This window comes from Manihot esculenta, chromosome 18, assembly GCF_001659605.2.
Source record: "Manihot esculenta cultivar AM560-2 chromosome 18, M.esculenta_v8, whole genome shotgun sequence".
In the NCBI taxonomy this organism is placed as follows: Eukaryota; Viridiplantae; Streptophyta; class Magnoliopsida; order Malpighiales; family Euphorbiaceae; genus Manihot; species Manihot esculenta.
In genome coordinates this window covers 13,893,943-13,911,845 of record NC_035178.2, presented here as the reverse complement: position 1 = coordinate 13,911,845, position 17,903 = coordinate 13,893,943, and the positions used below count along the sequence as shown (strand labels likewise).

The window sequence follows — 17,903 nt, the reverse complement described above, 5'->3', positions numbered from 1 at the left end:
TCAGTCTGCCAGTTGAGTTCAGTGCTAGTTATGAGTAGGTGCCTTCCAGCTGACCTAGTGGTTCTAGAGTGATTGGTTGATATCATTCTAGGGTGGATGGGCTAGCTACTTAGAGTACTGCCTTAGATAGCAGAGACAGAGTAGTCAGGCTTAGAGATCAGGGTGGATCACAGGTAGTTTGTTAAGGGGACAGTGTAGATCAGCCCTATAGGCTCTTAAACTGTTTTGGAGAGGTTATCAGAGGTTTCTTGTTGTGTCAGAGAGCATAACAGTTAGTCAGATTAAGAGGGGAACCAGTTTTAGTGCCCGCAGTCAGAGACAAGTTTTAGATATTGTCCCAACGAGTCGTCAGGTTTACCACCTGCTAAGGAATGGGATATAGGAATGGTGTCTAGACCCAGAAACATTCCTAGTCTTCTCTGCAGAATGGCACCAGTAGAGTGAGAGAGATAGTAAAAGCCAAACGAGTAGTAACTAGAAGTTAGTAGCTAGGAAAGAGCTCAAGAATGTTGCTATGAGATGCTATGGCCTTGGATTTTATCCAGGTATAGGGAGAGTGATCTCTCATCTCCGAGTGCAGCCCGCAAGTATAGAACAAAGTAAAAAGTAGAAGAGGAAGAAAAGAGTAACAATAAGTAAGATAGCTCAGGATAAGAGTAAGATGAAAGTAAGGAAACTAGAGCAGAACAAAGAAAGAAAAGAGGAAGAAGAAGTGTAAGGTCAAGAGGAGATTTCAGTTTAGGCTGGGATTAGGTGGTGATTGAGACAAAGGAAAGAGTTGGCCTTTCCATTAGTAGATTCCCGAAGGAAGGTCCATTAGTCTTGGCTCGGATCTTCACCTTGACTCAGTAGGCGGCTATCACATCGAACACAGTGACGTCAGGTACGTTCACGTGTGGAAGTGTTCAGATGTGTATGCTTTTTGTTTTGAACCCTAGTGTTTCTCTTTCCTTGGTGCTTTGAGTGAGCTGTTGATAGAGTGGGTTTGATGACTTCTGGGTTTAGAGTGTTTTCCTTGGGTCAGTGGACCTGAGTATGATCCATCTAAGGCAGAGTTAGTCGGTCAGTTCAGTTCAGAGTTTGTGGTGAGTAGATGCTATCCAGCTGACCTTATGGTTCTAGAGTTGGCTCTCTGATGTCATTCTAGGGCGGTTTGGCTAGCTACTCATAGTACTACCTATGTCTGCAGAAACAGGGTAGGAGAGTTCAGAGTGCTGGATGGATCAGAGGTAGTCCTTGGAGGGGACAGAATATAGGTGCCTAGAAGTGTGATGTCAACCCAGCAGGCTCCTAGTGTACACAGGAAAGGTTGTCAGAGGGTTCTAGCTCTTGTGAGCGAGTGTAGTAGTCAGATCAGGGAATCAGCCTCAAAGCTTGTAAGTGAGATATTTTTTCCCAGACGAGCTTTCTTTGGAAGAAGAGTGGTGTCTGGACGCGGAACTATTTTTCTTTCCTTCTACCCTACAGGATGGCACTTGCAGAGAGAGCATAGTCAGAATAGTATAGAGCAGCTTGGTAGATAAAGGTTATCTCTGACCTAGTACCGCACCCTGGACTGTTCCAGTGTTGGTGTGAGAAATGACAGATGAAACCTTGAGATTTTGTAACGACTGTGAACAGTTGAACAAAATCACTACCAAGTACAGATGTTCCCATACAACATGGGCGATCTATAGGAACAACTAGTAGAAGCTGGTTGTTTTCCATAAGAGATCTGAGAGTTGGGCACTATATGTCGAAAGTTAGAGACAGTTAGTTTAGCAGGTGAGGAGAGATGAGATCTTTATCAATCAAAGGAGTTTATAGTGAAGAGTCTAAAGCAGAGATAAGGGGTAAAACTGCTCAGCGACTCTGAGTATACACGACAATATCTACTGGGTGAGGCAGATGAGATGTTAGCTGCCCTCAGTCAGAAATCGCTTATCAGTTTATCCTACAGAAACAGATAGCTAGAGAGCGAGAGAGCTAGAGATAGTCCATTGTAGTTAGAAAGGATCAAAAGAAAAAAAAAAGAAAGAAAAGCCAGTATAAGAAAGGCGAACAAGGATCAGAATGCGCAGCAAAAGTGTAGACTAGTTCAGAAAAGAGAGAAGCATGCCCATTATCTACTAAGTGTTGTAGATTTTAAGAGAACACGGCATAGAGGCCAAGTTCTGTAATATGAGTTCGATTTCGGGGCATGTCTGTTTTCTGAAGTAAGTAGAGAGTTGAAGCTATAGGCAAGTCCTCTACCATTTCCTTAGAGTTGTTGCTCCTCTGACCGGGTTGAGTCAAGAGACACAAAGGTTAGTGTAACCAGAGTAGTGTGAATAAAGCTGCAAAGAGTCAAAGAGAAAGGAAAAGCAGTAGGCAGTTGTGTACTGACAGAAGGGATAAGCAATCAGTGTAGAGTGTGGACACAGATTAAGTAGGTAAGAATCAGCAGAGTCAAGAAGTGTAAACAACCCGGGAGTTTTTACTCCAATAATATCTGTGTCTCTTCGCAAAGGAAGGTGTTCGGCTTTCCTTACATGTTTGTTTGTTGTATGAACATTCGAGGACGAATGTTTTTAAAGGGGGGAAGAATGTAATACCCGGCGAGATTAGGCATCGGAATTCCTACCGTCCGGTGGAAGTCGAGGATGTCAGAGGTCTCTGGAAGGGTAAGAGAAAGGTGTTCTAAAATGTTTTCAAGTGATTTAAAGGGTTAGAATGGAAATGGATTGAGTGTTGAAGAGAAAAGGCCAAGGAGGCATTTTGCCATGTTCGGCCGCCGAAGGTAAAGTTTGGCCGCCGAAAGTGCCCAATGTTCGGCCCCCGAAGTTCACGTTCGGCCCCCGAATGTTGCATGGTTTTCCATGCGATTCGGCAGCCGAAGTTGAGTTGGTCAGCCAGCTATTGTGCACTCCTCCGTCGGTGAACTGGCCAAGTGTTGATTTGGCATCACAGACAGAGGATGAGGCCACGTCTCTCATGACTCATCTGTAGGGGTTATCACCCCATGCGTAGGTTTGGTGTTGTTCAAGTGTTTTTGACGGTTTTGGGTCAAAAGGAGAGGTTTGGTGGTTTGGAGCTTTTGGAGAGGTGTTAGTCCATAGATCAGCTTTCCGGTTGTTCCTCTTCTGGTTTCAGAAGGTAAGGGAAGGTTTTGAACTTCTTTTACTGATTTAGAACGCTTTTAAAGCGGTTGTGCATATATAGGTTGTAAAGCTTAGTATTTGATGTGTTAATGGTGTAAGCATGAGCATATGTATGTTTGTTGTTTGTGTTGGGGTTGTTAGGTAGTTTTAGACCCCTTTGAGCATATACGTAAGTATATGTGAGTTGAGGGAGGAGTTATGCATGTTTTGAGAGTTAGAAGTGGATGAAGGAGGGAGGTTGCCGTCGGGGCTGAGTTCTGGATGAACTCAGGTTCGGCAGCCGAAGGAGGATTCGGCCGCCGAACATGCCCAACTTTCGTCTCTGGAGGAGACATTCGGCCGCCGAAGGTGCTGCAGAAGGTGTCCTGTCCAGCCTTCCTTTGCTTGTTTTGCATGCATGTTTTGAGGTGTTCTAGAGGGGTTTTGGGGAGTTGTGTAGCAGTTGTATAGAGTATGTTATGGTGCCTCATTTGCATCCTCCATTGTAGGATTGGACCCGAGGAACCGAGGTGGTTCGCAGTAGTAGCTGCGTCAGAGTTAGAGGTACTGCGGCAGAGTTAGAGATAGCCCAGAGTTACCCAAGCAGAGGCTACAGGTGAGTGGAACTAAACTTACTATTTTACTTGCAAAATGACACGCTTCTAGCATGATCCATGCATCATTAAATGCCATGATCTGTATTAGGGTGTATTGCATTAGACTTCACGAATATGATGCATTGCATAAACTGTTGTTCCTGTGGATGAATGTTGGATGATCCTTAGCCCTTTATAGAGAGCAGATACAGAGTTATGGCATGAGATAGCCATACCAGGTCGCTCCTGGTACTATGAGTTAGACAAAGATCAGAGAAGTCCAGGTGATGACCTCGTCTCCTTGGCACAGTGGGACATGTTATGATATGAGACAGATAAGAGAAGTCCAGGTGATGACCTAGTCTCCTTGGCACAGTGGGACATATTATGACATGTAGTAGAGGGCTATTGGTGACAAGTTCATCCGTAAGATGCTATGATTGTGCTGTGATGCATTCCATGAGAGCATATAATTAATGAACTGTTTTAGTGTTCCTCCTCACTGGGCTATAGAGCTCATCCCACTCCCTTAACCCCAGTTTTGCAGGTTCTGAGATAGCTATGGGCAGTCAAAGTCAGCAAGAGTACAGAGGAAAGTGATGCATGAATGTATGTTGTAATAGCGTAGTGGACATGATGTAATTAAAAGAATAGTTGTAATGTAAGATATAGATATGTACTGGCATATACTGGATAGACTTGTGCTTTCCCTAGTGTCATTGCTATAGTGTGATGTATGATTAATCCCTTGTACATGAATCCTGTTTCACGTTTCTTAATGAGAAATGTGTGTATCAGGCTTAACGTATGGCTTTGATGAGATACTAGTGCATTGTGTTACAGATTCAAAGGGTTTAATCCCTTGACCCACAGCAGAGAGTAGGCACTGGTATAGGCCCTGAAGGCCATTTCAGATTTGCATATCTGAGTAGCAGTAGTTAAGCCTGGAGAGTTTTACAGGATTTTTGAGTATTGTTTGTATCATGTATGGGATTTATCAGGTACACAGAGAGTATAGTCGGCTTGCTACGGGTCCCGGCGGCCTTAAGTCGATCTGGATCCTAGTGCCAGTGATGGTTCAGACCGTTACAGAGGGGTACTGGTTTCCGGGCTATTACAAATGACTTTGTATTATGTCGAGTGTTTCCGTCAACATTCACAAGTTTCACTTAGAAATAGTACCAACATCTGAGCTCAGATTTAATTTAAAACTTTTTGCAATTTACTACATTGTTTAAATATAATTTATTACTTGTATACCTTTCAAAAAACTTCTCTCTGACTTGCAAAAGACCCTCCAAAGAGAGGGCGAGTCCCTAAGGAGCTTTATCTCACGGTTCAATGCCGAGACTATACAGGTGGAAGAGTTGAATAACGAAATATCATGTGAAGCACTAAAGAAAGGAACACGCAATGTCAAGTTCATGGATTCCTTAACAAAAAATTCCAGCCTCAACGTATCAACAGCTGATAAACAAGGCCTAGAAGTGTATCAGACTGGATGATGAAGTCTAAGTACTAAGAGAGGACAAAAGGCCGAATTAAAAGCAAAACCAAAAGTTGGAAAGGCAGGGACATGAAGGAGACCACAAGATTTACTTTGTCTCCCAAAGGAGGGATGACCAAAGTAAGTATAAGAATTATACTCCATTGAATGACTCATGGACACGTATTTTAATGTGGATTAGAAAAAATGACAACAAAGTCAAGTGGCCGCCTAAGCTCAATTCCGAAAGAGCGGAGAGACGAGACAGGACCAAGTATTACCGTTTCCATAAAGATCACAGTCATACGACGGAGGAGTGTCGGCAACTGAAAGATGAGATCCAGAGGCTAATAAGAGATGACACTCTTCAAAAGTTCACCAAGGCAATAACTTGTGAAACCACCATTGACTGGGAACCTATGGGAATTATTCATGTAATTGTGGAAGGACCTAGTGATGATCAAGGGAAGTAAGCAAACCACAGATGTAACAATCGGTTTGGTAATCTCGGCAAAAACCAAAAAAGACTATTCAAAATTTCGAAGGTTATTTGCTTAGGGTCTTAGTCTTATAGTTTGGCCAAATTAGATGGCTGAGTCTTGGAATATTTTTAACACTGAGAAAATATTATTAATAACAGTTAACGATGTATTTTTTCACATGTTGTGTTCCACAATGACAAGGAGGGATGGGTTTTGCCTTCTTCAATAAGATAAGGAGCAGTCATGGTAGACCACAATCCGGGCATCAGTCTCATTAATCAAGGCCACAAGGCGGGTTCCGCCAGGCCAGGTCACAAGGCGGGTTTTACCTTCTTCAATAAGATAAGGAGCAGTCATGGTAGACCACAATCCGGGCATTGGTCTCATTAATCAAGGCCACAAGGCGGGTTCCGCCAGACTAGATCAAAAGACAGGTTCTGCCATACCACAACCCGGGCGTCGGTCCCACTAATCAAGGCCACAAGATAGGTTCCGTCAGGCTAGGCCACGAGGCAAGTATGAACTAGGACAGAAGACTGGGCGTTGGTTCTACTAATCAAGACATTCATACTAGGCCACAAGGGGGTTCTGCCTAGCTAGAAGACTGGGCGTTAGTCCCATTAATCAAGGAGTTCATGTAGAGCCACAAGGCGGGATTTTCTAGGCCAATCCATAAGGCGAGTATAAGCTGGGCTAAAAGATTAGGCGTTGGTCCCACTAATCAAGACATTCACACTAGGCCACGAGAAAAGTTTCGCTAGACTCAACTACCGGATGATAGCTCCATATAAAATTTTCGAGGCATTTGAGGCCTAAGCCATAAGATGGGTGTTCACGGATGAATACTAGTCTCAAGGTTATAAAAAATTCTATAAGGTATCTCAAGCCTAAGGAAGGTATCCTCCAGACCATATATCCAAGTGTTAATCTCGTTGTTAAAAATTTTTCAAGTTATTTACTTTATCACTACTTTGATAAATGGGTATTAATCCATTAGCAAATTTTTAAAAGAAATCATTTAAATCTTGAGTAGACTAGATTTATAGTGGAATACTGATCATACAAAACCATCAAAATAAAATATTTTATTCAAATAAAAGACTTATTACAAAGCAGGAGGGACATCATCAATAGCCTCCTCCCAAGCTTCTATCACAAGTTCATCATTGTTTGTGGCACAAGAAGCCAAGTCAGGAGGGTTGTCTTCAATTAGCCCTTCTTCTTCCCGCCCATCCTCATCTTCATTCTCCTTCCCGGGGAAGAGGTTGTTGATCCAGGAGAAGTCCTTTGTGGGAAACGCTTGAGGAGCTCCTTCTTGACGGAGTCTTGGCCTTGTATGAAAATCTCCCCACCTTGGGCCACTGTCTCTTGAAGTTCTACCTCAAGCTCACTAACCCTAGTAGAGGCGGTCTGGGCCTCCTCAGCTTGAGCCTGTAGTTTCAGGATTGGTGATGCAGTAGGGCCACTTGATCTTTTGCAGTCTTTGCCCGATTCTCAAAGACTAGCTTGAAAGCATTGGCCTCACTTAGCTTAGCATGGAGCTTGTCCATGGACTCCAAAGTCTCCTTCATGGTGCCTTCCGCCTTATTAACCCTAATCTTTAGTCTCGAGCATTCCTCTGCCAAGAGCCTCCTGTCTATTTTTGGAGCACCAAACTCCCGCCTTATGACTTTATTATGTTCTTTGGCCACGTAGACATAGAAGGCGCTCTCTAAGGCAGAGTGCATGGCATTATCAAAAAGATCATCCATCTCGAGCTCATTCAAGCGGCAACGATCCTCGGGCCTTAGGGAATTCTTGATTAACAAGACGACTAGGATAGGATCATCAAGGAGAGAAGGCATTCGGGTGCCAAGGCCAGGCGCTGGATGCTAGGAGACCATGAGGAGTCAACCCCCACATTCTTAAAAACGGGCTTGGTAGGAGTGGGGACGGCAACAAAAGGCTAAAAAATAGGGGCAGACTTAGAGGCGCCCATGGCAGAAGACTCAGGCTGCAAATGGACTGTAGTATCCCACATTGATTGTTTACAGGAAAAGGATGGGTTTATAAATAGCATCAAAAACTACTAAGTAACTTGGATTAATCATTTTAAGACAAGTAGAAAATAGGTCCAAAATTTATTTGGGCCAGTTTAGACTAGACTGTTATAATTGGTATAAGAGCTACTTTGAATCAAAAAATTATGCAGAGCTAGTGGGCCTGTGAGAAAAGGGCTACCCGTACAATACGAGAGAGCTGTCCGAGGCACTAGCGAACCATAATACCCAAGGACTCGGTCTTGGTTTAGCAATTGGGTGTGTCGATTCAGCTTGCAATGAGGACATTATAAAATTAAGTGGGGGAGATTGTAGTTTCCCACATCGATTATTTACAGGAAAATTGATGGGTTTATAAATAGTTAGCAAAAACTACTTAGTAACTTAGGTTAACCATTTTGGGTTAAGTGAAAAATGGATCCAAAAGTTATTTGGGTCAATTTGGGTTAGTTTGTTTTATGAGCCGACTCTTTTACTGTAGGCTGAAGAGGAGGAGGAAGCATGATCACTTCTTTTTCTTGGCAAGCACGCTTGGGGGGGCGATCGATTGCCCCGGTGATAGCTTTGCCTTTGCGGGCAACATGCACCGCCTCAACAAATATGCTTTTTGACCTGACCATATCTGTGTAAAATCTAAAAGACTGATCTCTAGCCAAGGAAGTGCTCTCCCAAGTTTGGGAAGGCTGGGCAAGTGAGGGCCCCGAGTCTGGCTCGCCTGCAAATGACTCTGCTAAGACAAAACGACATTCTTCACCGTTGTTAATATCCATCTTCTGAAGAGACCGATCATTTGTTAAGAGAAAGGCTAAAATCCCATCCTCATCCCTCTTCAGTTGGACCTCATCCTTCCTCATTAGGTTTCAGTTTATTTGAAGGTGTCCAAAACCCTCGGAAGTCTAGCGACAGAGGAAAAAAAAACTTATTTTTTTACCTCTTTAATGAAGACGGGATCCAGTCGAACATCGTATGGCATTTTCGCTCACTAAAAAACTAGAATTCTTCATTTTTGCGGGTAACCAGCTGGTACAGCTAAGAGAAGAGGGCTACACTTGGTTCGATGTTGTTATTAAGAAAAATGAACTGGAAAGCCACCAAGATTCTCTAGCTGTTGGGATGCAATTGGGCGATCGAAAGCATATAAAATTGAAGGACATCAACAAAAAAGGGGTCCATGGGAAACCAGAGACCTGACTTGAGCTGCTCCTCGAAGACTATAATTGTATCCTCTGCAGGAATCCGGTCATTCACACCAACCCTTGAGGAAGGGGCAAAGACACGAAAAGTGTCTCAAGGAATATGGTATTTATCATGAAGGTGATCTACATCTTGCTTTAGGATGGACGGAATGTCACTAATCGAGCTACTTTCGCTTTCTTGAGCCGCTTCAATGGAACGATGGGGCTGAGGCACAGATGGGGTCGTCGAAGGAGGAGTTTAAGGCGGAACCTTACTGGGAGTACGAGAAGAAGATGAGGTATTCCTATTCATTCTAAGAGGAAAATGTAAATAGAAATTACCGTGAAAGAAAGGGAGTATAGACAAGAAAGGAGAGATGAATCTTTTCAAGAGCAGAGATGATGATTATGAGCAAAAGTGATATTGGGAGATGAAGAAGGGACCTTATAAGATGGTTTCGACAATGAGCTTTAAATGCGGCTTGAGAAAAGGGGTAGCCATTATTGAAGAACTAGGTAGGCAAAACGGAGTGAGCAGGAAGGAATCAATCTCAGTGGTTACGTGCCTCAAATCAGGAGAACAACTATCACATTCAAATCTGAATAATCAAAGACCAGCGGGGGACCTCTGATACTATACAAAAGTTATCCAAAGTAAGTCATGAGCTATCACCATAGAACATGTCCACGTGACAAGAATCTAATAAATGAGTAACGCAATCCCATCCGAAAAAAGGAAGATCCGGACACCTTAACACTCAGTTCACCATCAAAATGCGCCCTTCCCTGAATAGGTCGAGTCTCGACACAAAGTTACTGTTATCAGGCACAGTCCAGCATATATCCATTACGCCTGTAATCGCAGGATCACCGACCTATTAGTTGGCAATATCTCTTATCAAGCAGCTGGTCACATCATCATTAGATTGTCAAGAAATGCTATATTTATCTCTATTTTCTTATAATATAAAAGGAAAAGAATTACAGATGCAAGGCAAAGGTACACAATTCTTACACTATTCAAATTCTAAGCAATTCATTGCATTCGTCCTATTCTCTAGTATACTGACTTGAGTATTAGAGTGGCTGTCATGGACACCCACAATCTCACATTTTCTTTCTTGCCAGTCTAACCAATTACAAAATAATTCTATTTTTCGGCTATATCAAAAAATAATAACATAAACCGAACACGTAAAAAAAATATCATTTATAACAAAAGAATAATATGTATGGGAGGTTGGGCAGTTCATGCACTTTTCCTTTTTTATTTTTATTTTTTCATTTTCTTTTATTTTTTAATTAGAATATATAACTTTTAATTTTTAAAATTAAATTAAAAAAAAAAGGAGCTTTGCTACATAAAATACTGAATCTTACTTTGAGCTCTATTTAAGTACTAAATCGTATAGGTAGATCATATTTATTTGAAACTTTTAATTTTGGACTCAATCATGAGTAAATTATTTCTCACAATAAATAATATATTATATGAAATTTATATATTTATTTTAATATTTATAAGTTTAATAATATATAAAAATATAAAATTTAATTATTTAACATTAGAAAGTAAAATTTCAATATATAACAAATTAACATTTTAATAAAAAATTTTATAAAACAATATAATATTTAAATTATTATATAAATAAATATTAAATAAATTTTAATGGATAAATTAGAAATAACTATTAAAAATATTAAATATTTATATTGAATAATATATTTTTAAATAATATAATATAAATTGATAGACCAAAATAAATTAATGAGTTATGAGTTGACACGTGACATAAATATTAAAGTATATAATAAATATATTAAATTGAATTAATGGATTCATCATAATATGATGTAATAATGTGGCATATACGATTTTGATACATATACGATTATGATTTTCATATCATGTTTAAAATTGCCACGATAGAGTTGGCCCTCACGACTGATTTTGTTTATTAAGATAATCTTATTTATCTTAACTTAATTAATATATTTTTTTAAAAAAATCTTATTAAAAATAGATAATAACGAATTCAACACGATTAAAAATTTGAAATCCCAAAATTGATAAACTTACTTGATTAAAACTAAATTATGAATAGTTTAATTGATTTACACGCGTCTTGAATTGCAAGATCATCATAGTTGAGATGGAATGCAAAGTTGGCCTTCATCTGTTTTCATTTTCAGTTTCAGGTTGATACCTCACAAAATTTGCAATTTCCAAAAGTGCAAATGTTCAAGCACTCTTCTTTGGTCCTCTTCTTTAAAAAGTAATAGAATCAATTTTTAAGTCATGTACACATATGAAAAGCCTATTGGCATAAGAAAGCAAATATTTTATATATTTTGATAATTTAATTTTTCAAAAAATAATAAAAATAATTTTGATAAAGCCCATCCTAATAAAATTAAAAATAAAAATTATAATATATTTCCTATTACATCATGCTATCATATTAGCACAATTCAAACTACAATGGACAAAAACTTAAAACTTCATAGTTTAATTGATAATTTTTTAATATTTAGAGTGCGATTATCAATTTTTTCTAAATTTATAATTTTTTAATCATTTTATCTAAAATTAAAATTTATAATATTAAAAAATAATTTAAAAAGATATATGATTAACAATATAATTAAAATTAAAAAAAAGCATGATTAACAATATAGTTATAATTGTAACCTATATTAATCTAATTGCCAATTAAACGCTATTATTTCATTATGCTTTTTTGTAAATAATATTTTTCCCCTTTTAGCTATATTGTTAATTATTTATTTTTTAACTAGAATAATAATTAGAGTAAATTTTTTAATAAATAATTTAAAATTTTAAAGAGTTTAATTTAGCCGTTAGATGCAACTAATAATTGATGGGATCTAAATAGTTAAATTAAAATATTTGATAAAGATTTAAAAAACTAGCTGATCTGATAGATAATTTTGATTCAATTCTACAATTAGAGTTGTTTTTGTTAGCTGACAGCGGTTTTGACTTTATTTTTTATTTAGATTACACCATCCTTTTAAAATTTATTAATTAAAATATTTTAAATTAATTTTTTATAACAATAAATTATTTAAAATTATAACACATAATAATAAATTAAATATACTCTAAATAATAATTAAAATAGTTATATTATTTATTATTATATAATAAAAAATTTATATACATGCATGATAAATAATTATATTTTAAAAAATATGATTTTAAATATTTGTTTGTTGTAAGATAAATTAATATTTTTATATTTACTTAATTAATATAATAAATTGATATATATTTTATTAGTCATAATATGAGATACGGTAGAAGGTAGGATTAGAGTATGCGAATGTGTGAACTCAGTTTGGTTGGCTCTTTTCCCTTATCTTTATTCCTTTCTTTTTTGTCTTTTTGCGATGCGTAATCATCATCCTGCATCCATCCATACTCCTGTCATTTTCACCTAGGACTGTACGTATGAATATATTACATATTTTTCTATTATTAAACGACTATTTAATATCTTTCAGTGTTATGCAAATACGATCCCAAGTGTTTAGGGTTTATTGTCCCATAAATTTGTTATCTCAAATGAGCTGAACCTCCTTCACGTGGACTTGATCTCTGTTTTGTCTATTCTGTCCGAACGAAATTTAGACTGCATGCTAATGCTCTTGAACTTTCAACGTAAGCTCGATCGCGGCCTAATAATAAGAGCCCAGCAATTATCAATAACAATTAGACATAAATTACTAAGATATATTAGTTAGAACTAGTTATTAGTCATCAATTATAGTTACCTATCTATTATCAGTTATCATCCGTTGTATTCAACGACTAAATTAAACCAGCCATTAGTTAATTTGAATGAATTCATATAAGTTGATATACCTAAATCATTGATAGCACTAAATAATAATAATAATAATAATAATAATAATAATAATAATAAAATCAAATATTTTAATATTTAAATTTTAAATAAAATGGTTAAAAAAACATTTAGCTTTTAAAAAAATTTATAATGCATCATAAACTTTAAAATTTTATCAAATAAATCCTGAACTTTTAAGTTTTTATTAATTATACCATAAACTTTGTTGATGTGACAACATGATGTAGTGATATCGTATCAAATGACGTAATAATTCTATTAGTCTTTAACGATAAAAGTAATAGGAGAGTGCATTTAGAATAAGACGTAAAGTTTGAGATTTAATTAGTAATTAAATTAGTATAAGATGTAATTGTGAAAATTTATAAAAGATCCAAATTTTTTTAAATTAACTCATAAATTAAAAAAATTTAAAATTTAATATATATATATTATATATATATAACAAAAAATATGAAAAATATTACTTCTATATTTTCATTTCATATAGTCAGTTGAATTTGTTTTTATAAAATTTATTAAAATTAACAAACGGATAAATCATCTTTAATTATAAACAATGATCTTTCTCTCCTTTTCCCTTTAATTAGAGACCTTCTTGAATTTAAATTATGAGTATGCACTAATTTAGAGAGAGGAGGTTTTACGGTCTTGATTAACTTGTCCGGCGTGAATCTGAATTAGTTGAGTTTATGAGTTCAAATACTTAGATGTTAGGGTGAATATTCGGTTAATTCAATTTAAAATCGAACCAAACTAAATAAATATAAATTTTACTATTTATAAAAATCAAACCAAATCGATTTTGATCAGAAACTGAATCAAATCGAAATAGTCTGATTCAGTTTGATTCAATTCGGTTTGAACTTTTAATAAATTTTTTATTTTTCACACTTTATTTTTAATATTTTAAAATTTAATTGAAATATTTTAATTTTAATATAATTTAATATCTCTATATTATTAAAAATAATATAATATTATCATTAATCGATTTGATTTTTTTGATTTTTTATGACTAAAATTGAACTGAACTGAAATAACCGAAAATTTTCAAATTAAAAATAAAATCGAATCCAAATAAATAAAAAACTAAACTAAAATTTTAAATTAATTCAATTTGATAATTTTTTTTTTATTTATACAATACTGCTCGTTCATACTTGATGTTATATATACTAAAAAAGAAAAGCTCCGATCCTAGCCTTCTACATAATTCCAGAGCCTGATAATATTGTTGCACTTTGGCCATGGGAGTTCAATTTGTTATTAAGATACTATTTACCATTGTGGTTATAGCGTTGCTTGGAGTGCTACTGCGCCTTTACAATGTGTTGGTTATGAAACCAAAGAGGCTTCGTTCCGTGTTGAAGAAGCAGGGCATCAATGGACCTCCACCAGCTTTTCTTCTTGGAAATATGAGACAGATTCAGAAGACTCTGTCCTCCGTTGTGAAGGCCAATGCTCCGCCTCTCATCCATAACTATGCTGCTCTTCTTTTCCCTTTCATTGAGCTATGGCAGAAGGAATATGGTATCATCTCTCATCTCTGAAATCTGCATTAAAAAAAAAAATCAATGACTTCCCATTTGAATCATTTAATAATTTTTCCTGTTAATTTTCAGGTCAAGTGCTTGTATTTTCCCTGGGAAACATACAAGTTCTGAATTTGAATCAGCCTGACATAGTGAAAGAATACACAACTTGTGTATCCTGGGACTTGGGGAGATCTTCAATCAATATTAATGATCTTGGTCCTTTGCTTGGTCAGGGGATTCTCACATCAAATGGAGCTTTCTGGTCACATCAGAGGAAGATTATTGCTCCTGAATTTTACATGGAAAAGATCAAGGTATATTGACGAATAGAATCGCCTATTTGATTTTTGTATATATACATACGGATCGTAATGAGTCCCATGTAAGTTCCGTCACCGTTGTATATATTCCGGTTGTGTGGATTAACTTTTCGCGACATTGGCTGTGGTCAAGCATTTTGATATTAAAGCTTTTGCAGGGAATGGTGAACCTGATAACCGAGTCTGCAATTTCACTGGTAAATTCATGGAAGAGTATAATTGAGAGAGATGGAGGAATGGCAGACATGAAAGTTGATGAAGGCCTCATCAGTTTCTCTGCGGATGTCATCTCAAGAGCCTGTTTTGGAAGCAATTATTCCGAAGGAGAAAAGATTTTCATGAAACTAATGGATCTTCAGAAGGCTGTGTCCAACAAAGGTATAGCAGCCTTTGGGATTCCTGGAATGAGGTCAGCTTAATTTCTTGACCAAAAGAAAAGTTTTATATTTATAATAGCAAAAACTTTTGCTATTAATTTTAATATTTCTTGTCGTGCTTCAGATATCTCCCCACGAAAAGCAATAGAAAAGCATGGGCATTAGAGAAAGAAATCCGCGATTTGATCATGAAGGTAGTGAAGGAGAGACAAGAGGCTGCATCTAAGAAAGATTTATTGCAGACGATTCTTGATGGAGCCGAAAGTAGCAATCTAAATGGAGAAGCAATGGAACGATTCATAGTTGATAATTGCAAGACTATATACTTAGCTGGGTTTGATACTACTGCAGTTTCATCCTCTTGGTGCCTCATGTTGTTGGCATTAAATCAACAATGGCAGGATCGCGTCCGTGCAGAGATTCTTGAAATTTGTGGAGGTGGCATGCCAAATTATGATATGATTCGCAAGATGAAACTGGTATCCCAATTTATTACTCTGTTTGACAGTCTTTTTGAAAATAATATTTAATATTTTGATTTATTCAAAATTTTTACTGAATAGAGTCTAAATATGAATTTCCTTTGCTCTGTAGCTTAACATGGTGATTCAGGAAACAATGCGACTTTATCCACCAGTGTCAATAGTAGCAAGGGAGGCCTTAAATGATGTGAAATTAGGTAACATCAATGTTCCCAAGGGAGTGAATATTTGGAGCATTGTGTCACTATTGCATACCGATCCTGGGACATGGGGACCAGATTCTTACAAGTTCAACCCTGAGAGATTTGCAAATGGGATAACAAGTGCTTGCAAGTATCCATTCTTGTACATGCCATTTGGTATTGGGCCTCGAATGTGTCTTGGACAGAACTTGGCCATGGTCGAACTCAAGATATTGATGGCTCTCATTTTATCTAACTTCTCTTTCACAATCTCTCCTAAATATGTCCACTCCCCTACTTTTAACCTAGTCATAAAACCAGAACATGGAGTGAATCTTCTGATAAAGAAGTTGTAAAGACAGAGAGATAGATTGGTTTCATCATGTTGGAGAAGCACATGAGACTTTTCCATTTATCTATAATAATTGGAGAGATAGGGACTCCCTCTAAACTTTTGTTCATTAGGATTTGCTGTCTAGCTTATAACAAATTTTATTTAATATATGTGGGTATATATATATATATATATAATATTAATGATAAAACTATACAAATTGATCACTTTTATTATTATTAATGGATTTTATTTAATTTAATATATATATATATATAATAATGTTTAGGGTTGATATTCTTTGGTCTCTTTACTTTATTTGTTTAATTTATTAAGGTTGATAATGATAAAAGAATAATTTTTTAGTTGAATGGTTTTAGGTGTGGATTATCTCATAAATGGTGATGCTGTCATTGTTCTAATAATATATAAACTTTTTGCAATATATTTTTCCTTTTTATTTTCACTTTTACATATTTGATAAATTAATTCAAAGAATTTATGCTTTTCATGGTTTAATTTGACTGTTATTTTAATAAAGGACTATTGGTCTAAAAAAACCACAATTTTAGACGTTTTCATATTTATAATTAAACTTTTAATTTTGGATAAAAAAATTTCAATTTTCAAATTTATTGTAATTGTAATAATTTCTTAAATTAATTTTGACCAAATTTAAATTAGCTCACATACATACTATATTTAAATTACTTAACTTGATTAACTTAATTAAACTTTGGTTAAAATCTTAAACTCCTAATTAATTATCTCAAATACTTAATTAAGATTTTTATTTAAATAAAAGAGAATTGAATATTTCAATTATATAATTTAAAATTTTCATATAATTAAGGGTTTAGAATTTTAATTAAGATTTAATTCAAGTTAATCAAATTGTTTATGTGGTAAAAAAATTACATGTAACATATCATGTAAGTTAATTTAAATATAATTAAAATTAATTTAAAAAATGACTACAATTATGATAAATTTAAAAGTTAGAGTTTTTTGATCTAAAATTAAAAATTTTAGTTATAAATGTAAAAAACAGTAAAGTTATAGTCTTTTTGAGTCAATAGACCTTTAATATATGTGAAAAATTACTACCTAATCTCTATAGTATGGAGAAACTCACTAGTTGGTCCCTCAGTTTTGAAAAATATATTAAAACGTCTCTGACGTTTTAAAAAGTCTATTAGTTAATCCATCTGTTAATTTTAGCCGTTAAATATTGTAAAAAAGGTCTAAAATACCTCTAATATGGAGAGATTAATTAGTAAACTTTTTAAAAATTTGAGGAACCAACTAATAAGTTTTTTAAAACACAGATACTAAATAGTAAAAATTGCAAAATTAATGGAAGGACTAACTAATATATTTTTTAAAAACATCAAAGACGTTTTAGTATATTTTTCAGAACCGAAAGATTAACTAGTGAGTTTTTCTACATCATAGGAAATGAATAGTAATTTTTACTTAATATATAATAAGTGTTTAATTTATATTAATACATGATGATGGTGAGATTCGAGGAGTCTTTGAGATGGTGACATGTGGATTGGCTATTGCATTTGTGGGGTAGTAAATGAGCCTAGCTTAGTAAATAAGGGTAGTAATAGAGCTCGGTAATATTTTTGGAGGTATTAAGGTTGGAGTAGGAGTATGAATTTTGGAGAAAACAAAGTGGAATCCTTTTTTCGAGAATAAAAGGAGTATATATACCTGATTCATATAGGGTACTCTTGGGACATGTCTCTTCAGAGTGGACCATGATACTTTTAACAGGCTTTTATGATGACTCATTAATAGCGGGTAGTTAGCTCATTTAATGTTGAGCCATTTAAAACCATGTTGTTGTTGATACAATTATTTCAAGGCTATCATCGCACATGCATTTA

The 17,903-nt window shown here is 35.5% G+C and overlaps 1 protein-coding gene across 1 annotated transcript; it reads left to right on the top strand.

The window, feature by feature from the left end:
* Positions 1 to 13,930: 13,930 nt before the first annotated feature.
* LOC122722346 (cytochrome P450 714C2-like) lies at positions 13,931 to 16,175 on the top strand. Its single transcript, XM_043952847.1, has 5 exons — positions 13,931 to 14,305; positions 14,398 to 14,624; positions 14,789 to 15,039; positions 15,132 to 15,486; positions 15,602 to 16,175. Exons 1-5 carry the CDS (start codon positions 14,023 to 14,025, stop codon positions 16,025 to 16,027), a joined length of 1,542 nt encoding a protein of 513 aa, XP_043808782.1. The 5' UTR covers positions 13,931 to 14,022; the 3' UTR covers positions 16,028 to 16,175.
* Positions 16,176 to 17,903: the final 1,728 nt, after the last annotated feature.

Excerpts from the sequence above, each read along its gene's own strand:
- LOC122722346 (XM_043952847.1), top strand. The coding sequence starts at position 14,023 with ATGGGAGTTCAATTTGTTATTAAGATACTATTTACCATTGTGGTTATA. Across the intron at positions 14,306-14,397 it reads GCTATGGCAGAAGGAATATG|GTCAAGTGCTTGTATTTTCC; the intron begins GTATCATCTCTC and ends GTTAATTTTCAG. Across the intron at positions 14,625-14,788 it reads TTTACATGGAAAAGATCAAG|GGAATGGTGAACCTGATAAC; the intron begins GTATATTGACGA and ends AAGCTTTTGCAG.